We start from the raw sequence: 26,381 nt of genomic DNA, 5'->3' as shown, positions 1-26,381 counted from the left end.
AGGTAGAAATAAATACTTTTATTTCTTCAAGTGGTTTCAGGTTACACAAGCATATGCGCTAGTTATAATATTTACTTATGTTCTTATCAAGCACTAAATTATTTCCTTTAACAATCATGACAAACAGTGCTCTAATGGAAATAAATGAATGTCTTTAATGTCAACTGGTAGACTTGTCAAGTATGTGAGTACTTCAACTAGTGTACGAATGTACTTAAAGCTGAATCTATTGTAGGTGAAAACTCTTGTACTGCTTTACGATTAACATTTTAAAAATATATAACTAATTGCAATAAACAATATAGCATATTTTCAACAATGATGAACATTATTACCTGCAGTGAACCTGCTAGACTTGATTCGTCATACATGGAAAAGGGTATTTTATACATGCATGTAGTTAGTAAGTGTCATCAATGTGCATTCCATGCTTTGCACTGTTAATGAACAGAGTAATTGTATTGACTGTATTGTATTAATTGTTTGCATCAGTTTGAAGCAGCATCTCTCAGTCTATCATTAGCAAGGTTTACCATTTGGTCAAATGCCTTTAGAATGAGAACATCAACATCATCATCTGGGTCGATCTCCTCACTGTAGTTCTTCACTGGAAAGATGTGGTTCATTGGCACTCCGATCATGTCACTACATATCTGCATCTAAAGAACAAAAATATGTAAAGCCAAAAAATGAATGATGATTCAACAAATATCAGACAAACCTAATATTTAAAAAAACTAAATAAAGTAAAACACATATAGAATGTTAAATGCACCTGATCTCTGATCTTCTTGCTGGTGTAGATCTTCCTTAGGTCTTTATTCACCAGTGGACATGCTAAATCCACTTTAGTCATGACGATCACTTGAGGAATCCCTACAATGATACAATGATCTATTATCTTTTTATAAGTAAAGAGCACATTTCCATTGTTTACAAATTATGTAAGACAAAAATATTTATTAAGATTTAATCTGTTTTGCAGACTATATATTTGACTTCTAGTGATTGGTACAGACCTTTTTCATATTTACTGTCCAATACAAATAGAATTTATTTTGTAGAATTTAGCTATGGGAAAACTTTTTTTTATAATCTTTTTTGTTTTAGGCAAATAAATATGCTAATGTAAAATATTCCTAATGACACAATTGGACTTTGTGTTTGGAGGACATGTCATTGTACTGGGGAACATGCTGAACAATGAAGTTCAACAGATTAATAATTATTAACAAAATGATTCTAGAGAATATTTCTTTACTAGGTTTGCATCCAATCAAATGAATAATCAAGGTTTTGCCAATAGTTGTTTTGAACAAGAATTAATTACAATAATAATTCCATGCAAACAGTTGTCAACGTTTTCTATTAATGTTACATCCCACCTCTGTACTGTACTCTTAAACTCTCCAATCTCAGTAACCACATATTTAAAGGCCAGTCTTACCGTTTTCGCTGCATCTTGTGCGGATTATGCGCAATTTATCAGTAAGTTTTTCATCTAAGAACTGGACTGTATTTGCAGCCACAACGTAAACCAGGCAGAAAGCCTGATCAGAGAGCAAAGGGTCACTGATGTAATCTTCACTCTTATCACTGAGTGGCATCTCTGGGTTGAACTAAGATTTAAAATGAAGACAAAATATATGAAAATGTCAGTTAGACTGTCAAAATAATTTGTATTTGTACAATGTTTATTTTTTCTAATAAATGTGGTTTATTACTTTGTAGTCATTCTTGACATGTCCATATATGGCTTTGATGATATCTTCTGGCTGAGACCCACACATTACATCAGCTTCCAAACCCATTATGTCAATCAAGGAAAAAGGCAAATCATCATCTTCACTTCTGACGCGGCATGTTTTAAGCTAAAAAAAAAAAAAAAAAGCATTCAGGAGGATTCATAAATAATGTTGTTTCCAACTGACAAATTTAGACACAGCCATAATGCACATATTATTGTAACAGTGTGATTGTATCAATCGCATAACGAAGGAGTTCCAAGAAAATTGTTGGTAAACTGATAAACTGAAGCAAAACACAAATGAGATTGTAGAAGTAAATCTCTAGTAAACACAAACCACACAAATAATAAACAAGAACTGACCAAGAACGTCTCGGGTTACGGTTGTAAACTCTATTCCCTGATGGAGGGAACATCTCAGGTTACGGCTGTAACCCTTGTTCCCTGAGAAGGGAACAAGACGTAATCCGAGTCATAACAGTCATAACCCGAGACGTTCCTTTCGAGGGAACTCGCACTGCATCGAAGACGACACTTTGGGGAAGGAAATACCCATTGCACCACACTGACTAGTGACTGTGCTAGTGTGAAGCTTGTATGGCACAATTCAGGACTTAAGGACTTTAAAACCCGGCGTGGAGGGCAGATCTAGGCTATAATACCTTATGAAAGTGTGTGGGGAGGCCCAGCCAGCACCATTGCAGACCTCTTGAAGGGAAACACCCGATAGCAGGGCTTTGGAGGACACCACCCCTTAGTCGAGTGGACTTTTATCAGGAGAGATGAAGGCAAACTACGCGCCTCATACGCTGAAGAAATAGCCTCCACAATCCACCTACTAATGGTATCCTTAGAGGCAGGGGAACCCTTCTTAAGCGACCCCGAAACACACATGCAGCTGGTCCGACTTCCTCCAGCCCGTGGACCTTCGTACATAGGCCTCCAAGGTCTAGACAGGGCATAGTAGATGTAGCTGTTCCTGATCAGCCGACACATGTGGTGGAGGATGAAAGGCCTGCAGGATAACTGACCGTCCCACATTAGATGGCACCTTGGGCACATAGCCTGGCCCAGGGTGGAGAATGGCACTTTACTCTTCCAGGAGCAAACTCAAGGCAAGAGGGAGCAGCAGATAGCACCTGCAGACCCCCAACTCTCTTGAGGGACGTAATAGCTAGCAGGAAGGCCACTTTTGAAAGAGAGAAAAAGCACTATGATGTCTGAGAACCAAACTCGGGATGGCCAGTAAGGGGCTACCAGAAGTAGATTGACCCTGTGCCAACGGACCCGGAGGGAAAACCAAAGTGGACAGTGTGTGTTCTCGTGAGAGGTGGACATATCTTCTTCAGCCTGGCCGAACTCCCTCCAGATTAACTCCACCACCTCTGAGTGGAGTCTCCATTCCCCGGGCATCAGCCCCTGCCACAACAGGATGTCTGCACCACATTTTGGTCCCCGGGAATGAACATTGCTCTAAGTGAGAGTAGTTTGTCCTGGGACAACAGGAAAACCTGATGAGCAAGTCTGTACAAAGGGCACAACCCTGCTGATTTATATAAGAGTCCACCGACGTATTGTCTGTTCAAACTAGAACATGATGCCCTCTGAGGTCTGGGAGGAAATGTTTTAGAGCCAGAAACACAACCAACATCTCCAGGCAATTGATGTGCCATGAAAGATGATGGTCCCTCCATAGACCTCTGGTGTAGCGGCCCTCCATGACCGTTCCCTAGCCTGTAAGGGATGTGTCCATAGTCACGATTTTCCTGGCCTAGCTTGATGCTGGTGACTGTTGTCAAGATCGTCTCTATACGAGCAGGAGACAACTGTGCCCGTATCGTAACTGACTCCCATACTACCCCCAGGAACGTAGTTCTCTGTTGGGGAGACAGTGAACTCTTCTTGGCATGAAGAATGACATCTCCAAGAGGACTGTAATCTCCGTACGGAGAAAAGGGGTGTTTTTGTCTGCCACTGAGGTAAACAGGACACTGCTGAACCTGGGTGGATGCCTACCGAACTGAATTGCATAGCTGAGTTTGACTGTCCGAATGAGCCAGCGTGAAGGGCTGGGAAGCACTAGCCAGGCTCCTAAGCTCTGTACGAGTGGCACCAAAGGGACACCTGGAGTAGAGGCGGTGAGTGTGGTGCAAGTACCTGGCTCTGTGTGTCCTGTGAGGGCTGAGGAGGCGGTGAGTCCCCAAAGAGTGGGGCGAATGAGGCTATGGCCGAGAGTGAGGAAGCAGAGCATTGCTCACTGTCAGCACAGGCCCATTATGGCCCAGAGGTTTTGGAAACTGCTCTTTTATTGAAAAAGGGGCGGTGGCGGAACAGAAATAAAACGAAACACAGGATTCTCCACCCGATTCTTCAGCCAGGAACTAATCATCCAACCGCTAGGGCTCAGGACACGGTGGAGTGTTCCACTCAAGCCCAATGCCCAGGGTGACCCGGGAAAGCATGGCCTTCAACTCTGATTCCGATTCAGAATGAGTCACAACCCTGAAGGGGGGCAGCTCAGCTTCCTCATCCTCTCCAGAGGACAAAAGGCAGCGATCTACATCAGATCCTTATCCGGAGCGCTGAATGAGATACATGGTGCCTCATGTGAGGGACCCGAGTAGAGAATATACTATAGCATGTGTCAAAAATTATTGATGGCCCTATAATTGATGTTGACCTCTTGACTTGTGGTGAATTCTTGACCTTGCCACACCCCCTGCCCAAGCAATGATCTTGACCCCACCATGCCAGTGTCACCTTTGACCTTGGTTATAATTGGACTAATTGGATAATTGGATAATAGGAATGTCTGAGAATAATGTGTCCACTGATTAATGTTTGAACTTTGACATGTTATAATGGAAGTCATGAGGGTTATTTTTGAGCTCTGACATGCAAGCATCAGCTCCCTCTCACCCTTCACGTTCCAGAGCACAGGGGGATTGCTGGGGACAGTGGAAGTGAGAAAAAAAGAGGTTTTCTAATAAAGAAATTAAAATTGAACAGAACATATCATGAGGTTGAATCATACACACACACACACACACACACACACACACACACACGTATATTTCACAAGATTTCACACTACCTACAGTATATTCTATATTCTATACAAGAATATAAATTAAATTATAATATTGTTCAATTTAAAAATAAACCCCTTTTCTAAATTTAGTGATCCAATTATTTTAGTTTTAGATAAACAAAAATAAAATCATCTTACATTTTTAAAGAGTTGAAGAAGTAGCTCCCAACACATAGATGTCCATACAACGTATGAATGGGGGTAAAAAACAAAACAAAAAAACATATGCATAGGTGAATTTAGAAAGTAGCTAAGATGTACAGTGCTATGCATAAGTTTAGACACCCATTCTAAAGTTGACTAAAAAGAGAAATAAAAAATCATCTATTGGAAATTGAACTTAATGCCTTAATTAAAAAAATTAGGAACAATCCAACCTTTAAGGACACCAATTTTCTTTGTGAATGAAAAATGTATTGTTAATAAATAAATGTTCTTCCTTAATACAGGTTGCATAAGTCTGGACACCCTTATGTTAAATTCCCATAGAGGCAAGCAGATTTTAATTTTTAAAGGCCAGTTACTTAATGGATCCAGTATTCTATGCATCCTGATAAAGTTCCCTTGGCCTTTGGAATTAAAATAGCCCCACATCATCACATAGCCTTCACCATACCTAGAGATTGGCATGGTTTTATTTCAGTTAGCCTAATAGCTGGTTTGATTTGCATTGAGAGATGATCTTATGGAAAGTACTCCATGCCAATCTCTAGGTATGGTGAAGGCTATGTGATGATGTGGGGATATTTTATTTTATTTATTATATATTTCATTTTGCTTTATTCATTCTCATTATTGAGTTAAAATTAAAACGTGATAAAAATATTGCATAAAACCTGTCATTACCGAATTCAGGGGTGTTTAATAACTTCAATGGTTATTAAGCACCAGCTGATTTAAAGGCACACTATGCAAGAATTGTCCCTTAATATAACAGCTTCAAAGTCATTTCGGTGGTAAACAAACTCATAGTAGGGCGAATCATCCTGGTAGTAAAGCTTGGGGGGATGCCGCTGGAAAAACCAGCAATGCAAGTTTGAGAGGAGCGCCCCCGACAAATCTTGTGAGAATCACAACTTGCTTTACGGCAACGACGTCACACACATCAACAACATATGAAGCACGAAGACACTTGCGCGCATTTCAGACGTGATTCTTAGAAGACAGTTTAGAAAAATAAAATAAAATACAGTACAGTACAAACAGTCGGACGAACAGCGGCATAGTGCTCATTCAGTAAATGCACAGCTAAACAGATGTGTTTTGAGTCTGGATTTGAATGTGATTACAGTAGGAGCACGTCTGATCTCTTCTGGAAGCTGGTTCCAGCATAATAGCTAAAAGCGGACTCGCCATGCTTAGAGTGAACCCTTGGTATTTCTAGCTGATATGATCCTAATGATCTGAGTGATCTGTTGGGATTATATTCAGTGAGCATATCTGCAGTATATTGAGGTCCTAGGCCATTGAATGATGTACAGTATATACCAGTAATAATACTTTAAAATCAATCCTAAATCTAACTGGGAGCCAGTGTACAGACCTGAGGACTGATGTGATATGTTCATATTTTCTGGTTCTGCTCAGAATCCTGGCGTCAGCGTTCTGTATGAGCTGACCATACTGTCTTATGGTCTTTTTGGGAAGGCCAGTGAGGAGTCCATTACAATAATCCACCCTGCTGGTGATGAAAGCATGAACAAGTTTCTCCCAAGTCTTGTCTGGAAACAAAGCATCTAATTCTTGCAATATTTTTAAGATGATAGTATGCTGATTTAGTTATTGCTTTGACATGACTACTGAAACTAAGGTCTGACTCTAGTGTCACACCAAGGTTCCTGACTTGATTTTTAGTTGTTTGACCCCTAGAGTGAAGGTATGCTTTCATCTTGAGAACTTCATCTTTGTTTCCAAACGCAATGACTTCAGTTTTGTCTTTGTTTAACTGAAGAAAGTTTTGGCACATCCAACTGTTGACTTCATCAATGCATTGGCACAGGGAGTCAATGGGGCTGTAATCGTTAGGCGATAGGGCTAAGTAGATATGTGTGTCGTCTGTATAGCTGTGGTAAGAGATTTGGTTCTGTCTCATTATTTGGCTCATTGGGAGCATATACAGGTTGAACAGGAGTGGCGCAAGAATTGAGCCTTGAGGGACTCCACCTGTCATGGATGTCCACTCAGACTTATGGTCTCCTATACTCACATAATAACCTCTCCCAACTAAGTATGACCTGAACCATTTTAGGACTATCCCAGAAAGCCCCACACAGTTTTCCAGCCTGTCAAGAAGTATGTTATGATCGACAGTGTCAAATGCAGCACTGAGGTCGAGTAGTACCAGCACTGATAATTTGCCTGTATCAGTATTTAAGCGAATATTGTTTATTATCTTTATGATCAGGAGAGGCTTGAAAACTGCAGTTTTCAGGGAGTTTGGAAAACTCCCAGAGATAAGTGAGGCATTTACTACTTCTAGAAGATCTGCTTCTAAACTGTTTAACACACTTTTGAAAAAAGATGTGGGAAGTGTGTCAAGAGCGCAGGTTGATGTTTTAAGGTGCTGTACGGTTTCTTCCAAAATGTTGCCATCAATTTCTTTGAAATCAGACAAAGTTACTACTTTCTCAGGTGGTCTGATCTGTCTGACCCCAGCGCAACTCGAGGATGTGCTGATCACCTTTCTGATATTATTGATTTTCTCAGAGAAGAAAGAAGCAAACTTACTGCACTTGCTGTCTGAAAGCATTTCACTGGGAATCTGGAATCTGGCTTGGGGGGTTTGTCAGTCTCTCTACAGTAGCAAAAAGAGTGCGTGTGTTGTTTAAATTGCTGTTTATAATATTTGAGAAGAAAGTCTGTCTAGCTTTGCCTAGTTCCACATTGAAATCATGGATGCTGTCTTTGTAGATGTTATAATGGACTACAAGTTTTGTCTTCCGCCACATGCGCTCTGCTTTTCTGCATTGTCTTCTCATATTTTGCACTGCTGTTGAGTTTCTCCAAGGTACTTTTTGTCTGCCACTCTTCTTCCTGACTTTCACAGGAGCAATATCATCAATTACACTTTTAACTTTTGAGTTAAAAGAATCAAGGAGAAAATCAACAGAGTCAGCAGATATGCTTGATGTTAAGGATATAGCCTTCATAAATAGCACACTAGTGTTCTCATTTAAACATCTCTTCTTGACAGACACAGATCTAGCTTCAGTGGCAGGAGAGATCAATATATCAAAGAAAATACAGAAATGATCGGACAATGCTACATCCTTAATAACAATCGATGAAATGTTTAGACCTGTACTGATAAGTAAATCTAGAGTGTGTCCACGATTGTGTGTGGGTCCATGTACATGCTGAGTCAGATCAAAAGCTTTTAACCCCCTGGGGTCGACAATCACACCTGCGTGATTTGCTCGCTTTTTTTCTTATCAGTTCAAACGAGACTCCAAATACTCTGTTTCAAAACATTCAAAATGTCTCATCCTGATCTCTGAACACACACTCCCCTCTGGCTCAGAGACTGACGGCGGTGCTGTGAGAGGGAAACGTACTCGGTTACTAACGTAACCTCGATTCTCTCTAGAAGAGGGAACGAGTACTGCGTAATATCTTACGCTACGGGAAAATCTCTTTTCCGCGAGATACTGAAGCCAAAAATTATCCTTAATTTTGGAATAATGTAAAACGCGTTGCGGCAGAATGCAGACATAGGCAAGACGGCTCGCGCGCCTATTGGCTGCCCTGCAGCAACTGCATCAGCTTATCGAGAGGCCCCATCATAACGTCAGATCCAATGGGGGCGCTTTGCGCCCACTGAGTCACGTCCCGCCGAAACGGGCGTGGCCTGGGCCTATAAATATAGCTCGACAGGCTGATATAATCTGGTTTTTCATCATTTCACACACTGTCCATAGAGTTGCATAATCGATCAGCGAGCATCGCTCAAGCAGTTTCAATATTCTGGGCCGATAGCATCGGGGCAGACAATACTGATCTATTAGACCGAAAGCAGCTTAGCCTGCAAGGCGGGAACCTCTAGGTTATAAAACCTTATAAATGTAGATGGGGAGGCCCAGCCTATACAGATATCTTGCAAGGCAATCCCACTAGACCAAGCCCACAACAAGGCAATGCCTCTTGTGGAGTGCGCTCTGACACCTAACGGGCACTGCAGGGCCTTAGAAGCATAAGCCAGCGCTATAGCATCAACTATCCATCTGGATAGACTTTGTTTCAACACGACTAGTCCCTTAGAATGTCCGTTGAACGAGACAAAAAGCTGCTCTGTCTATCTGAAGACAGTCGAGCAAGACACATAAGCCCTTAATGTCCTGACCGGGCAAAGGAAGCTCGCGTCCTTCTCCTCATTAGAGACTGGCAGGGCCGACAGGGAAATCACCTGAGCCCTAAACGGTGTGTTGAGGGATTTAGGAACGTACCCGTGCCTCGGTGTGAGTATGACTTTCGAGTCATTTGGCCCAAATTCCATACATGTCGCGCTTACTGAGAGCGCTTGTAAGTCCCCTATACACTTTACTGAAGCGAGAGCCAGAAGAAACACTGTCTTGAAAGACAAGTGTTTGATATCTATTAATTGGATTGGCTCGAATGGGGCACCTTTCATGTCCTCCAAGACCGTAGAAAGGTCCCATATGGGAACTGAGGGAGGTCTGGGAGGATTTAACCTTTTAGCTCCTCTAAGGAAGCGAATGACCAGATCGTTCCTTCCAAGTGACTGGCCAAGCGTTGGTTTAGTAAACGCTGCTATGGCCGCCACGTAAACCTTGAGCGTGGATGGGGTTCTGCCCTTATCCAGTAGCTCTTGCAGGAAGGAGAGAACCTCCGTCACCCCACAGTTTGGGGGTGATATGCCACGGGCTGTTCACCAGCTAGAGAACACAGACCATTTTGAGGAATAGAGCCATCTCGTAGAGGGGGCCCTAGCCTGCATGATCGTGTTTAACCCTCTGGGGTCTAAGGTGTTTTTGGGGTCCTTGAGATGTTCTGACATGCCCTGACATTTGTGCTTTTTTCAGTTGCTTATAAACATATTAATGGCAAAGGTATAATTACACTATATTTAGCACAAACAGGGCTACCATAATATGTGAGCAAAATGTATGTACATGTTTGTATTTCTGAGAGAATAATGTTTATGCATGGTTATTGAAAAAAACTAAAAATGAACGTTTCTGAAATAAGGCCACAAAACACATACTAAATATGTGTCAACAAGACTAGATGTCGTCAGCCTAGAGTTTTTTCTTCAAAATGATGTGAAAATCATCCTGCCTAATCATTCACATAAAACAATACATTGGTTTAAATTTTGAACAACACTTTTTGTTTGGAAAGGCAATATGCGCAGGGGCGTCAACGATCCTACACCATCATGAATATAGAGTAGTTCAGACCTGAGGAGACAATGGGGCCCGCATACATAATGAGCCATTCATTCCGGTGTGTCACTGAGCCACAGGAAAGGATGCAAGGACTATATATATATACAGGGGTCACATTAAAACATAATGAGCTGAGATGAGAACGACTGACATCTCTCTCTTTTCATACAAATTACATAAACTGAGAATATTTGTTTTTTATAAAAAATACTTCATTTAAAAGAAGAGATTTCAAGCTTCATGCCTGTGTGACTGTTTGACTGAGTATTCGCTGAGATACAGTTCATTTTCGGACGCGTTTCAGAATTGACTTCACTGACAGAGAGAAAGCAGAACTCGCTTCATGTTTATTTTTCTTTATTTGGCAAAAAGCACAACGCTTTGTTTTTATTGTGAGTATACACAAAAAAATACACACTTAACAGGATCGATTGATGTATAACACAAGTATGTCAAAATCAAAATCAAAATAGTATTTTGACTCTCTTTTGCACTGATAAGGAAAAAAGCAAGCAGATCACGCTGGCGTGATTGCCGACCTCAGAGGGTTAACACTCCCACCGGGAGGTTAGCAGGAACCCGTTGATGGTCTACACATGTAGGGACCAAAGCTCCGGGCGAGGATGCCAGATCGAGCCCTTGGCCTGAGAGAGAAGGTCCCACCTCACTGGTATCGGCCATGCGGCAGTGCTTATCAGCTGCATCAGAACCGGGAACCAAGCCTGGTTCTTCCAGAACGGGGCCAGTAGTAGCACTAAGCATCCGTTTTCCCTGATCCGCTCTTATACCTGAGGTAGGAGCGTGACGGGGGGAAAGCATACAGCGGGCAGCGGGGCCAGACATGGGCCAGCGGATCCCTGCTCTTGGAGAAAAACTCCAGACAGTGAGCGTTTTCCTGAGACTCAAACAGGTCTACTTCCACTCTGCCGAATGTCTCCTACAGCAGCTGGACTGTCTGCGGGTGTAGAGACCATTCTCCTGCTGGAACATTGTTCCTGGACAGTCTGTCTGGTCCCACATTCAGGTGTCCAGGCACGTGCGCTGCTCTCAACAAGCGCAGATTGTGCTGAGCCCTGACCAAGAGGCGCTCCGTCAGCCTGTAAAGGTTTCGGGACCTGATACCTCCTTGGCGATTTATATAGGCCACCACTGACATGTTGTCCGAACGGACCAAGATGTGGTGTCCTTTTATCTGGGGACAAAAACGCCTCAGTGCGTTGTCGACAGGGTTGGGGAGTAACGGAATACATGTAACGGCGTTATGTAATCAGGATACAAAAATCCAGTAACTGTAATCCGTTACAGTTACGTCAAAAAACGTTGTAATCAGATTATAGTTACATTTTGAAAAAAGGGGGAATACTTTCAGGATTACAATGGTTTCATTTAAAACTAAATAAATACGTATTTTGGCATAATAACACTATATTAAGCGCTGCTTGATTATACAGTAGTTCCTGGTTCTGTTGCCAGTAATGACACACGTGTGCCACGCGCTGGTGCATGTGCAAATAACAGCTGTCTACAATCTCCTCAGACGCAGATTGAATCACTGCTGCTAGTAGAAACGATGCTGCCTGCGGGTAAAATCGCTTTTAATTCATGGAAATTCCGCTGCTATTTTTGTAGAAATTAGGAGAGTAGCTTTTTTAGTACCCAAAATGTCCTTTCTTAATCTTTTCTCACGTAACGGGATGTTCGCTGTCTAGGTAACGTAGGGGAACTCCCACTGCCAACGCCCCAAGTTCAGTCAGGCAAATTAAGAAAGATCACGGCTTTAGTCAACATGTAGGCCTATTTTAAAATAAACTAATATGTAGATTGTGTAAAAATTGTAAATGTTGTGTTTTTATTTTTCAGTTAAAAATTAGTTAAAAATAAAACAAAATAATCTGTAATACCATACATTAGCCACTAGATGTCTGTATATCCCTTTACATAAATATATATTCAGGCCTGTGTGTACATTTTGCAAATATTGTACACTGGACCATAATAAATCTAATAATAATTGTAATTTTTTTTTTGTATAATATTTCTTCTTGCTTGACTTTATTTATATATGTGGCCTTGAAGTAATCCAAAAGTAATCAGTTACATTACTTTCATATTATAGTACTTGGATTATGTTACTGAATACTTTTTTTATTAAGTAATTTGTAACTGTAACGGAATACATTTTTAAAGTAACCCTCCCAAGCCTGGTTGTCGACTGCCATAATTTCCAAGCAGTTTATGCGTAGAAGCTTTTCCCGTTCTGACCACTGGCCGAAGAACGGTCTGCCCTCGAGCAGCGCTCCCCATCCCGAGGTGGAGGCGTCCGTAGACACCACCTTCACACTCGAGGAAGTCCCCAGGCTTACACCTGACTGGTACCAGTCGGTCGCTCTCCAAGGTTTCAGAGCTGAGACGCATTTCTGATCGACCTTGAGGCGAAAAAGACCGGAGGTCCACGCTCGGCGCGGTACTCGCGCTTTTAGCCAGAAGTGCAGTGGCCGTATGCGAAGCAGACCCAACTGGAGTACTGATGATGCTGAGGCCATGAGACCCAGCATCCTTTGAAACTTTCTGAGCGGGACTATAGTGCCGCAGCGGAAGGTTTCTGTCATGCGCTGAATATCCAGTCTGCACTGCGGTGATAGCTGTTCTGTCATAGACAGCGAGTCCAGTTCTGTGCCCAGAAAAGATATTCTCTGACTGGGAGACAGTTAACTTTTCGCCCAATTGACTTTGAGACCCAGATTCTCGAGATGTTCGAGTAATATGGTCCTGTGCCCGGTTGCATAAAGCACCTTAAGTTTTTCCTTTAAGTATGATACTTAAGGGGCGATTTCCCCTTACCTAAGAGAATAACTTAAGGGTGTTGCATATAATCTCTTAAACGGTTCTCCTAGGTAAGGGAAACATTTAAGTGTTTCACGACAGCGATCCTGGATTCACATTAAAAGTCTGCTGTTGCCACAGATACGCAAAACACTAACATGCCGTGTCGCGTCTAGGACAACTCAAAGCAAACCGGAAAGCACTTTCTCAGTTTATGGCCAGCGATATTGTTATGGCATTATGGAATTAAGATAATGTCTGTACGTTATGTTATGACTGTACTGTACAATTAAATATAATCGTTGCTAAGTCTGCAGTCTGAACACTTTACCTCAGAGCGTCTGTTAACTGAATGAATTGAGAATATCACCTGAAAATCCGATACACACTAATTGTACATTTATTGAATGGTAGCCGATTTATGCATGTGTAAAACATCTCCCACTACTGTCTGAAAACTCCCAGTTGCAAAAAAATGCAGTGCTATAAGCAGTTGTAACACTGCAGGTAAAGAGTGGTTGTGTGTGACATGGTCAAGGTCGCTGTCTAGTTTGTTAGCGATGTCAAATATTGCGCGTCGATCAAATCGGTATTCTTGTAACAATTTTTCATCGCTAAGATGGTCCAAAGGGTTCTCCCTATCCCAAAAAATTCTTCTTGGCACATAATGATCTTCAGCTGGTTCCATAAATTCAGCCATGTCGTCTTATTTTTGTCCGCGTTACTCTTAAGGTTACAATTTACAAACCTTAAGTTATACTAAATGACCGTTAAGGGGTTTTATGAAACACTTAACGCTTTTAAGGGATTCCTTAAGTGAAAAAACAGCATTTAAGGGAAATTCTAAGTGTTTATGACGTTTCACTTAAAGAAACCCTTAAGTAACACTTAAGGTTTTTTTTTTCTGCAACACCCTTAGGTTTAAGGGAAACATAAGTGCGAACCTAAGGGAAAATTACACTTAAGGTGCTTTATGCAACCGGGCACTGTGTTATATGAGCTCTGAGTGTGACTGAGCTAGAACCAGCCAATCGTCCAAGTAGTTCAAAACTCGCATTCCCCAAAGTTTCAGGGGTGCGAGCGCCGCGTCCATGCACATTGTGAATGTATGGGGTGCTAGGGACAGGCCAAACGGCATGACTGTGTATTGATATACAGGCCTGGCCCTCGAAGGCGAATCTCAACAATCGCCTGTGACGTGACACTATTTGTATTTGGAAATACGCGTCCTTCAGATCTATTGACATAAACCAGTCCCCTTGGCGAATTTGCGTGAGGATTTTACTGGTTGTGAGCATCTTGAACCGGCGTTTTGAAAGTGCTTTGTTCAGCTGTCTTAGATCTAGAATGGGTCTGAGACCCCCGTCTTTTTTCGGTACCAGAAAATATCTGCTGTACAGACCCCCTTCGCTCTGAGCTTGAGATAAAGGCTCTATGGCCCCTTTGCTCAACAGTTTCGCAATTTCGGTTCGAAGTAGATGTGCTACTTCCTTTTCTACCGTAGTTTCGATTCGCGCCGCGTAACGGCGGGGGCGTCGAGCGAACTGTAGCGAATAGCCTCATTTTATAATGTTCAGCACCCATTCTGATACCCCAGGAAGCTTTGCCCACGCATCTGCATGAATAGCTAGGGGTTGAATGAGATCTGGGCTCTGGCCGTGACATAGTGGCGACCGGAGAGCTTCGGTATGCTGTAACATAGACGCTGTGCTTGCAGCGTTCGAGGCGGGGGGTTACGCAACCTTGCCCGCGCTCGATTCTCTTATGGCGGCTTGTTGAGAGAGAGCGAGCGGGGCGAGCCCCGTGAGGCTTGTCATGTCTGTGAGTTAGAGCGAGAGCGTGGTCTCGGGTCTCGGGCCTGTCGACGTTGCGAAGCGGCGGCGGGCTGCGGCTGCGGCTGAGAGCTTCGAGCAGACGGCTGTCTAGAGCAGCCTGTTGCAGAGCTGGAGCGCTTTGGCAGAAAATGTTTCATGGCCTGTGACGTTTTCTGCACCTCAGCGAATCTATCCACGAAATCTTTGACAGACGATCCAAAGAGGCCGGCAGAAGAGATGGGGGCGTCGAGGAACGCGGTGCACTCCGAGTCCGGCATCTCAGATAGCGTCAGCCATAAGTCTCTCTCAGCAACAGTGAGAGAAGCCATGTACCGCCCTATGGCCTGTGCGGCGGACTTAGTGGCACGAAGAGCAAGATCCGTGGCGCACCTTAAGTCCAGCACGCTGATAGCTTCCGGTCTTTCCTCGTCCAGTTTACGGAGAAGGTCGGCCTGGAAGATCTGCAGTATGGCCGTTGTGTGCAGTGCAGATGCAGCCTGTTCAGCGGTGGTGTAAGCGCAATTGTGCATGGCTGAAGTCGTGCGGCAGGCTTTAGATAGTAGTGCCGTCTTAGCACACCGTCCAGCAGAGGGCAGGCAAAGATGGGCCGCTACAGCTTCCTCCACCAGAGGAAGAGAATGGTACCCTCTGCCTTTAGCACCGTCCACCACGGAGAATGCTGCTGAGGCAGAGGTACGTATCCTGGCTGAGAAGGGGGCGCTCCAAGACTTTGCTTCAAGAGTTCTTCGTGAAACTCAGGAAGAAACGGCGCTGGTCTTGAAGGCGGCGAAGCGCGGTCCCCTTGCAGGAAAAATCCATCCAGCCGGTTGTGCACAGGCTCCGCGGGCGCAGACCACTCGAGGCCGAGGCTCGCCACGGCCTGCGTGAGCAGACGCATCAGCTCTGCTTCAATGCTAGACCTTTTCCCGGAAGGCTCGCGAGCATTGGGAGCGAGATCCACAGAGATCAACCAATCCTCACTGCCTGACGCCAGGATAGAGCAGCTGTCCTCCTCCACAGATGCAGCTTCTTCGTCGTCATCCATGACGGAAGCGGCGGCACACGTTGGCCGCTGTCTGGCAGAGAGAGACTCAGGCGAAGCTGGCGGGCGAACCGGCGAGCTTCTGCAAGTTGAAGGAGGTTCTGGGACCCGCTGAGCATGGCGCTTTTTACGGCGCGGCACCGCAGCGGGTGGAGGTGCAGTCTCGGTGAAAGATGCCAGGCGAGTCCTCAGAGTCACCATGGGCAATAGCTCGCAGTGAGGACATCCGCCGTCAGCGAGCGCGAGAGCTGCATGATCCTCACCCAGGCAGGAAATGCAGATGACATGGCGGTCCCCGTCGCTGAGTGGGGCTCGACACGAGCCACAGAAGGTACGAGACATCTTGACAAAGACGCTCGGCTCTTTTAGAGAGAGAGTGTGAGTCGCAGCGGTGAACACACACTAGCAGTGAAAGGATATAATACGCCGGATAGCGTAGCAGGAACGGCGACTAAAGGCGGCGAGTTGAAGGCCAGTGGAAGGCTTTTTCCAAACGGCACGGCTTCTTCCTCTCAGGATCCAGCGATGTGTGAGCTCCGCTGAAGAGATGAAAAATCTGATTATATCAGCCTGCCGAGCTATATTTATAGGCCCAGGCCACGCCCGTTTCGGCGGGACGTGACGCAGTGGGCGCGAAGCGCCCCCATTGGATCTTACGTCATGATGGGGCCTCTCAATAGGCTGCTGCAGTTGCCGCAGGGCAGCCAATAGGCGCGCAAGCCGTCTTGCCTATGTCTGCATGCTGCCGCAACGCGTTTTACATTATTCCAAAATTAAGGATAATTTTTGGCTTCAGTATCTCGCGGAAAATAGATTTTCTCGTAGCGTAAGATATTACACAGTACGAGAGAACCTCTCGTAAGAGAACACTCAGATTCTTTTGTATTACAACTTTAAACTCATTGCATTTTTGTAAACCCATTCATACATTGTATGGACATATATATATGTTAGGAGCTGCTTCTTTAACTCTCTAAAAATGTAAAATGATTTTATTTTTATTTTTGTTTATCTAAAACTAAAATAATTTGATCAGTAAATTTAGAAAAGGTGTTTATTTTTAAATTGAACAATATAATCATTTAATTTCTATTCTTTTAAAAGAACAGAATGTTTTTTCAACTTTTTCAACTGTAGGTAGTGTGAAATCTTGTGAAATATATGTTTGTGTGTGTGTGTGTGTGTATGTGCGTATGATTCATCCTCATGATATGTTCTGTTCAATTTTAATTTCATTATTAGAGAACGTCTCGGGTTACGTATGTAACCCTCGTTCCCTGAGTAGGGAACGAGACGCTGCATCGATACTCGATACTTTGGGGAATGCCTTCGGCATGAAGCGTCTGAAGTCAACTATGGAACTATTCCAATCTTGATTGGTGCAACGTCACCCGTGACGTCGCATGTGACGGTGATCCGGAAGCTACAAAAGGGTCACAGGAACCAGGAAATGTTAGCTTCTAATTGGTCAAAGCAAGTCGTTCTCAGGGGCGCGAAAAGTGTGGCCGAGGGATGCAGCGTCTCGTTCCCTACTCAGGGAACGAGGGTTACATACGTAACCCGAGACGTTCCCTTTCGTAAAGGGAACTCCCGCTGCATCGATACTCGATACTTTGGGGAACGAATACCCACGCCGCCACACTGAGAGAAAAAACGCCCTGGTATAAAGCATCTGGTACACTCACGGACGATAGAATGAGTAGAGGGCAGATCCAAACTAGCTTGTCATAAGATTTGGTGCAAGAAGGGGAGGTCTGGAGCCGGAGGCTCGACTGACCTCATGGCTGGGAGCCCCAGACAGTAGAAAATATTAGATGAGAGGTGAAGGCAGAAGCGCACCTTGTACTTCAAATATGAGTGGTTTTAGATAACCAACTGTACTCTTAATAAAGGGAATAGCTCCTAACCCTTGATGCATAACTAGATGGACTGACTCCTCTCAGCCTGAGTCCTAATGTAGGAACCTCAAAGGCTACGACCTTGACCATCCGACACATGCGATGGAGGATGGAATACCTGAAGAATCTTAACATTGCCTACAAGTACCTCAGTACCGGGCAAAAATAACGTTGAGTGGCTCCCACGCTAGCAAGTAAGAGGGGGCAGCACCACCACTCTTCCAGGGAGTAAGACGAGCAGGAAGCAGACTCAATAGATTCTCCTATATATACTTATATATCTCAAATATATATTTGTATACCTCACCCACAGGACATGATGGGTGCCAGGGATAACCCATCAGCCTGATGCCAATAGGCTGGATGACAGGATTCATCCTCCAATCTACAGGAACATGGAGTTTCAGTGGGAACGTCCTTTCGAGAACACCCTTAGAGGCTTGCGGAGGGCACTGAGGCCGCCACAGAGGCCCTAAGCATGAACAGGAGATCCCGTTAGAGAGCGGGATGGAACACCAGTACTGAAGCCAGTGGGCAGTAATAAACTGGGTTCAATGCCCTCCCTAACTTAATTGTTTAGTTCCTAGTAGAGTGGGGTTCTAGTATGGATGTCCTGACCACCTCGGTGGAAAGGGCAACCTAATTATGGGTGGGACCCCCTCAGGGGCCAGACCCATAGTCTCCATAACTCTGGTCGGGGATGAAATAATATACCATCAGCCTGAGACAGAAGATCTCTCCTAATAGGAATTTTCCATGGAGGACTCTCCAAGAGACTAATAAGGTCCGAAAACCAAATTTGGGCCGGCCAGTACGGAGCTACAAGGAGTAGTCTCACTCCGTACCTCCTGACCCTTTCTAGAACCCCAGGGAGCAGAGCGATCGGGGGAAAAGCATACAGATGTGACCTCAGCCACATCTGTACCGTGGCATCCAAGCCCAAAGGAGCTGGATGTGAGAGAGAGTACCAGAGCGGGCAATGAGAGTTATCATGAGAAGCGAACAGGTCAACCTCCGCCCGGCCAAACTCTCTCCATATAAGCTCAACCACTTCAGGGTGGAGCCACCATTCCCCGGGCCTCGGCCCCTGCCTCGACAGGATGTCTGCTCCCATATTTTCAACCCCAGGAATATAAATAGATCTGACAGAGAGAAATTTGTCCTGGGACCAAATAAGAATTTGATGCGCCAGTCTACAAAGAGGGCGAGATCTCAAACCTCCTTGGCGGTTGATATAAGAGACCACCGACATATTGTCTGTCCTAACAAGAACATGATGGCCTCTGAGGTCTACAAGGAAGTGCCTCAGGGCAAAAAATACAGCCAACATCTCCAAGCGATTAATATACAATGTGAGATGATGGTCTTTCCAAGTACCTCGGGTGTAACGGCCCTCCATAACCGCACCCCAGCCCGTGAGGGACGCATCCGTGGTCAGAGTTTTTCTCTCACATGGTGCTCCCAAAACCGGGCCCTGAGACAGGAACCATGGTTTCTTCCATACGACAAGAGAACGAAGGCATCTGCGCGTAACTCTGATCGCACGAAAAGGGTTTCCCAGAGGAGAAAATCCCTTGTTCCTGAGCCACCACTGCAAGGCCCTCATATGGAGCAGACCAAAGGGTACTACCGTGGAAGCTGCAGCCATAAGACCCAAAACTCTTTGAAAGTGTTTGACAGTGATAGCCTGGCCTAACCTAATACTCTTCATTGTGTTTAAGATAGTATTTATACAAGCAGGAGACAATTGTGCCCGCATTGTGACTAAGTCCCACTCTACTCCCAGGGACGTAGTCCTCTGAAGAGGAGTTAAGGAACCTTTCTTGACATTGAGTCTCAACCCCACGCACCTCAGATGGCGCAAAACAACATCTCGATGTTGAATTGCTAGTTCTTTTTGACTGAGCCAAAATGAGCCAGTCATCTATAAGATACGGACCCCCTGAAGTCTCAATGGAGCAAGGGCCGTGTCCATACATTTAGTGAAGGTGCGAGGGGATAAGGCTAGGCCGACTGGAAGAGTCCAGAACTGATGCGCTTTTCCCCCCAAAAGCGGATCTCGGAAACTTCCTGTGATGGGGTTAGAAGGGAAAGAGGAGTTAAGGAGCTTGTGGATCTATCAAGACAGACCAGTCCTCGGAGCTGGTCTGACTGACAGTCGGTAACTTGAATCTGAACCCCCTCGGAGGTTGATCCAGTACCCTGAGATCCAAAATAAGGCCTAACTCCCCCCCTCATAGGAACTATGAAGTGCCAGCTGTAGAACCCGGGCTCCCGTAACCAAGGAAGAGCCCACTTTGAGGTTTCCTGTGTTAAGAGGGACTAGACTTCCTGTTCCAAAAACCGATCCTGCTCGGGGCTGGCCGACATGTGAACCACCCTTAGTAGATAATATTTGTATATTAGCTCCACCATAAGCAGGACCCCCAGGCTATATTTTGAAGACCCCTCGGGGTGTCTAAATATGCCATTATGGGGACCAGTCCCTCGAGACTGGCCTCGGCTATAAATTTCCAAATGGCTTTGGTGACCTGAAGCAGCTAACTGGCAGGAACTAACCGAAATATGCTCTCTACAGACCTCCTGAGAGGCGGCGAACTCGACAGTGCCGCAACGTCTTCGGGCAGATACTGCGATTTGTGTTCGCTGGAAGCCGATGTGTCCCGAAGCGCCATCGGCGGCGGGAAGCAAACATCGATTTCCTAAGGGCTGCATAAGGGGGCGAGACTCCTGTACTCGCTCTCCTGGGGGAACGCCCATAAGGGTCTGCGTGTTACGACAAGACCTCTTAGTTGAAGCCTTCTTAGCCCGAGAGACAATCCTCAGACCTGTCTTCGGTATGGAGAGCTTCGTGCGAGAATGTTTCTTCTGGCCCCAAGCCTTATACGGGGGGGGGCACGAGAGGAAACCTTCTCAAAATATGAAGAGCTGGCGGCTGTCCCATGAGGCTGCCCCCTGGCAGCAACCCCATGAGACCTGGACTGACAACTGGGGATAGCTGATTGTCGCTCTGCCTCCTGAAGCCTCTCGACAACGGTTCTTGCCGCGTCGCCAAAGAGGCCAGAAGGTGAAAGGGGAGCATCGAGAAGGAAAGCCCTGTCTTTCTTCCCGATCCACAAGCGAATAAGCCATAAATGTCTCTCTGAGACGACTAGTGCTGCCATAGAACGGCCAATAGCACGGGCCGTCTCTTTAATAATACGGAGAGATAAGTCAGATACTCTACGATATTCAGTAATATAGAGTGAGACCTCCCAGTTATCATCCACCTGCTTGAGGAGGTCAGCCAGGTATGCCTGTAATAACCCCATCGTGTGTGGGCATGCACCAGCTCGACCACCGCCATATATGCTCTCCCTAACAAATTCGATGTACGAGATTTGGAGGGAAGTGTCTGAGCTATCAGGGGTGACGCAATGTCGGGGAGAAAATATTTCGCAAAATATTCCTCAACCCGAGCCATCACCTAATAACCATTTTCATTAGATTCCCTAATGGATGAGTAAATATATACATGGGGGAAAATAATTGAGATGAAAATGGATTTTTCCACGATCTTGATACCTCAGTATGGAGATCAGTGAAAAAGGGAAGGCTCTGACACGAAGATTGTGACTGGGTCTGCAGGAAGCGCTCATTCATTTTATTTTTCTTAGTCGCTTCCTGCTTATTATATGGCCATTTAACATTTAATTTAACCACTGCCCTGATTACAACCTCCAGCAACTCCTCACTAACGGGAATATGGGGTGGCGAATCCCCCTATCCACGTGATTCAGTGTTAATAGATAATATCTAACTCCTCGGAGCCAGATAAATCAAACGCTGTGTCTTTAACACGGTCGGAAGAAGCCGCAGCGCGGGCTTCCGAACCGTGCGCGAGACCAGTGGAGCTGGTTAATAAACACTGAGAAAGGGTCGCAACCGTCTCAGTATCATATGCCAGCCCCACGTGCGAATCCCATGCATACAAGCGGCGCGCTGCCTCAACAGACGCGGGACCTGATGCACTGGAAACGCGAGCCTGATCTAATTGATCGAACAAGCTCAAACGGGAGCGGAGCTTTTTCATTGAAAACAGTTTGCACAGACGGCGCCCTCGAGCACCGCCCGTGCATGCTCCACTCCCAGACAAACTACACAAAGCGTGTGTGTGTCATCCTCGCTTAAATAACGTGGGCAAGGGGACGCACACTGCCTGAATAGCTTCTCTTTTTTCGCCATAAATAATACTCTTTTCACGGGACAAACAACACCAAATAGAACAGACAAGATGACATAGAGCGCTTGCTGAAGACCAGAAGCTAACATTTCCTGGTTCCTGTGACCCTTTTGTAGCTTCCGGATCACCGTCACATGCGACGTCACGGGTGACGTTGCACCAATCAAGATTGGAATAGTTCCATAGTTGACTTCAGACGCTTCATGCCGAAGGCATTCCCCAAAGTATCGAGTATCGATGCAGCGGGAGTTCCCTTTACGAAAGGGAACCTCTTTTTTCTCTCTTCCACTGTCCCCAGCAATCCCCCTGTGCTCTGGAGCGTGAAGGGTGAGAGGGAGCTGATGCTTGCATGTCAGAGCTCAAAAATAACCCTCATGACTTCCATTATAACATGTCAAAGTTCAAACATTAATCAGTGGACACATTATTCTCAGACATTCCTATTATCCAATTATTCCAATTATCCAATTACTCCAATTATAACCAAGGTCAAAGGCGACACTGGCATGGAGGGGTCAAGGTCATTGCTAGGGCAGGGGGCGTGGCAAGGTCAAGAGTTCAACATCAATTATAGGGCCATCCATCATTTTTGACACATGCTATAGTATATTCACACAAAATTAATATTTTACTGAGAAAATAAAAACTTGATACATTTTTTTTGATACACTTGATGGATTTTTTTTGTTTTACTGTATATGTGCAATATCATTTAAAAAATAATACTTACATTCTTGGTAAAACTGTGACTAGCGCCACTACTTGAATTAGCTATTGTGCTACATGTGATCCGTTCTTGGAAAACGCTGTTGACAGAATTAATAAAACTTGACTTCCCTCCTCCAACTTGTCCAGCTACAAGGATCCTGATGACTTTTACATCTGGATTTCTCACAGAGAACTTTTCTAGGCGTTTCACCAGCTTTTCTTTTTGTCTATGCATGTACAAGAAACAAAATACTTTGAAGAAAGGAACTTCAGAAAAACTGCTGATTTGTCATATATCGCACATTTAAGTCTCATTTGGTCACACCTTTATTTAGATATTTATTTAGCCAAGGACTTAGTGTGTTTGGCAATATAAAAAGAATAAGCTCTTTGAAATCTTTAAAACAGTACATTATGTTGGTAAACAATATAGTGTTGATTCTAGTCACTGGCATATACTAATAATAGGAAACATTAAAGGCCACTATTATTGATAAAATTATGCATTTGTTATTACTGCTATAATGTCTGTTGTTATTTATTGTGTTAATATATTTCCATATCCAATTCTTTTTTGCTATGAAAGTCATACCATCACCCTTTTATAAATATATTTCTATATATTCATGGAAATAAGACAAATAGGCAACATTATTTTCTACATAGCATGAATATTATATGGTAAACTTACCCCCAGTCAAATCTCCTCCATGGTGTTTCCAATTCTACATACAGTATATAAACAGAAAATATGATTATCTATGGTGTGTCTCCTGTCAGAATACAAGTCATATAATACTGCAAAATTATGAAAAAAATATATGTAAATCATTTCCTAATTCACCTGGATCAGGTTTTGGATCAGGTTTTGGATCAGGTTTTGGATCCGGTTTTGAAGGTTCGCCTCCCATTATCTGCTGTTTTTCTCAGAAGAATGGTCACTTCACGTCTTTCAGTCAGTCTGCAGCCCAGTGTGGAAGCTGACATCACGGTGCCAGTATATATAGCCTCCTGTTCCTTTATCACTTTCACTTTCAATTTTACACACAATACTGGGAAAACATTCAAATGCATATTGAATTAATTGCTTTACCACATAATTTATTTTGTAAAAGCAGAATATTTAAAGGCATTTTGTTTTAATTAACCTAAAAAGAATTGTCTTATATACATCATCAGTACAAAGTGAAATATTTATAAAGTCCTAACAGGATGGAAAGAGTTAAAAATCGATGTAATGCCAGCCTCCATTTCCAGGAAACAGAAACTAAAAGTGATTTGAAAGTGCTGTATCATTCTAGGGAGGGGGAGCCAAGATAGCACAGGCAAAAATGCTCTTTTAGAAGAAAATTTCAGATGGTACTTAGAGGCTTTTGCATCTGAAGTCGTCATATATATAAAAATTATATTATTTAGATTTTTTATTTTTATTTAAATGACTATTATTCTCTTACGAGAGGTTCTCTCGTATTGCGTAAGTAGATTACGCTGCGGGAAAGTCATCTTTTCTCGAGATGTGAAGCCAAAAAATTATCCTTAATTTTTATAATCTTGTCAATGCAGTGCAGCAGCATGCAGACCTAGAGCAGGCATACTAGCGTGCTCATTGGCTGCCCTGCGGCAACTGCAGCAGCCTATCGCTGAGCCCTTGGCGTGACATCAGGCCCAATGAGCGCGCTTGGCACGCTTCACGCGTCACAGCCCGCCAGAAGGGGTGTGGCTTAGCGTATATAAAGAAGGCTCGGAGGCTGCTCTCACTGATTTCTGTCTCTTCAGCGAAGCTCTCTGCATCGCTGGACTCTGAGGAAGCCGCCGCCGTCGAATCAAGCGACCTGCAAGCCGAGGATAAGCCTGAGGAAGCCGGCCGTCTTCGCCGCCTTCAGCCATCCCTGCCTGCTTCGCTATCCGGCGATTATATCCTTTTACTGCTCTGTATTTGTGTGTTTGTGTGCCGCAGCCCTCGCCCTCGCTTCGGGCGGCTGCAAGCTCTGCGAAGAACTGCCGATGTCGACCCTGTGGGCTCGACTTGCCACGTTCGACGCTTCCGCTGTCTCTCCGTCCGCCTCCAAAAAACGTAAGATGTAAGAAGAAGAAAAAGAAGAAACGCCGCTCCCAGAGGCGGATGCAGCAGCTGAGCGCTAGCTGGAGCCCCTCCCGCGAGCCTCGCTATCTCCTTCTCCCCCCCCCCCCCCCTTCCCGACGCCTCAGGGGATGAAGCAGACGACGCTGCTATCATAGACAGCTGCTCACTTTTACTCCCCCTCTGTCAATCCGCGTAAACGGCGCCGCTCACAAGGGATGTCAGAAACGGACGGTCATGGGCTATAGCTTCCTTTACGTTACAAGAAATCCCCCCCCGTCACTGGCGGAAGGAGAAAAGAGTGTTTAGGCCCACCCAGGTCGGACTAACCTCCATTTATCACATATTTCTCAGTCCCCTCCTAAGCTCAGGCGACTGGAAATACTTATATTGCAGTAACGGGTCTGTTTTTATACATGCACGCCTGCAAACAAACGCTGACGCAAAACATGATGACGCTCGCCCCTTCCCGCGCTCTCCCCCTCTGTTCGAGCCGCGCAAACGGCGCCGCTCACAAGGGATGTCAGAAGTGGACGGTCACGGGCTAGCTTCCTTTACGTTATAAGAAAGCTACCCCGCGTCTCGTTCGCACGCGTCACTCACCGGCGAAAGGAGAAAAGAGTGTCTAGTCCCGCGAGACCGGACCCACCTCCATTCTCACACATTTCTCAGTCCCCTCCTAAGCTCAGGCGACTGGAAATGTCAATATTGCAGTAAACGAGCCTGTTTTAATGCACGCACGCCATGCTCGCGCTAACTGAAAAGCTCATGTGCGCCCCTGTGGCTCAGTGGCAGAACATTAGGCTTTCGCGCCAGAGACCCGTGTTCGAATTCGGCTCTGGCGGCAGATTAATTTTTTTCTGTTTGCTTCTCCGAGCTCGTGGCCAGCTTTCTTACATACAGAAAGCGAACCCGTATCTCGCACCCTCCCGCTCACAGGATGGTGCTTGAGTATTTATGAGCGTCTAAACATATGAGCCATCAAAGCATTTCGCTCTGTCAGTTTCCTTTAAAAGGCATCTGCAGATGGGTATTTTGCAGCCAACGAGCGCGTTTGTACAACCCGTTCGCCTGCACCCAAACACCGTCTTTACGGCTACCAGAGAAATCTCAGGAGTATATGTCTGGTTATCCGGCTCACGCCGATGGTGTTATGAGTGTAGAAAATGTGCCCACACCCCTGTGCTCACTGCTACACACAAACACGGTCTCCCTGGTAACGCTCACAGAGCGCACTCTCATAAAGCGGGCACGCGCCGCTCGAGTGCTAAGCGTAGAGAATGTGCTCACAATTCTGTGCCCACACCTACCCACTGCCCGCTCTGTCACACAGTTACGCCGGGTTGCAGATCCTCTAAAGCTCCCAAACACTGGCCGTGTTACGAATGTAAGCCTCGCGCCCGCTCACGAGCACGTGCACTTACTAACAAACACTATATCCCCCACGCCGCTCTCGCGCCACAAGTTTTTTAACAGCAAATTGTGCCCCATCCATTGTGATCGAGCAGTTAAACGCTGTACAGCCAGTCACCACTGTTGGTCAGCCCCCGT

General features: G+C 45.0%; 1 protein-coding gene across 1 annotated transcript; it reads right to left on the bottom strand.

The window, feature by feature from the left end:
• ifi44d (interferon-induced protein 44d) lies at window positions 1–23,726 on the bottom strand. The gene is made up of 7 exons (XM_079862142.1): window positions 23,595–23,726; window positions 23,442–23,475; window positions 22,773–22,977; window positions 1,725–1,871; window positions 1,448–1,619; window positions 776–876; window positions 1–659 (listed from the first exon to the last, which is right to left on the bottom strand). Exons 1-7 carry the CDS (start codon window positions 23,659–23,661, stop codon window positions 489–491), a joined length of 897 nt encoding a protein of 298 aa, XP_079718268.1. The 5' UTR covers window positions 23,662–23,726; the 3' UTR covers window positions 1–488.
• Window positions 23,727–26,381: the final 2,655 nt, after the last annotated feature.

Source organism: Squalius cephalus, assembly GCF_949319135.1.
Source record: "Squalius cephalus genome assembly, chromosome: 24".
In the NCBI taxonomy this organism is placed as follows: domain Eukaryota; kingdom Metazoa; phylum Chordata; class Actinopteri; order Cypriniformes; family Leuciscidae; genus Squalius; species Squalius cephalus.
Note: the sequence above shows the minus strand (reverse complement) of the source record. Positions and strands in the feature narration are given on the sequence as shown.

Coding starts and splice junctions, on each gene's coding strand:
- ifi44d (XM_079862142.1), bottom strand. CDS start 23,661: ATGGGAGGCGAACCTTCAAAACCGGATCCAAAACCTGATCCAAAACCT. Junction 1,872..22,772: donor GTCACAGTTTTACCAAGAAT/GTAAGTATTATT, acceptor TTTTTTTTTTAG/CTTAAAACATGCCGCGTCAG. Junction 660..775: donor GCAAGAAGATCAGAGATCAG/GTGCATTTAACA, acceptor TTTGTTCTTTAG/ATGCAGATATGTAGTGACAT.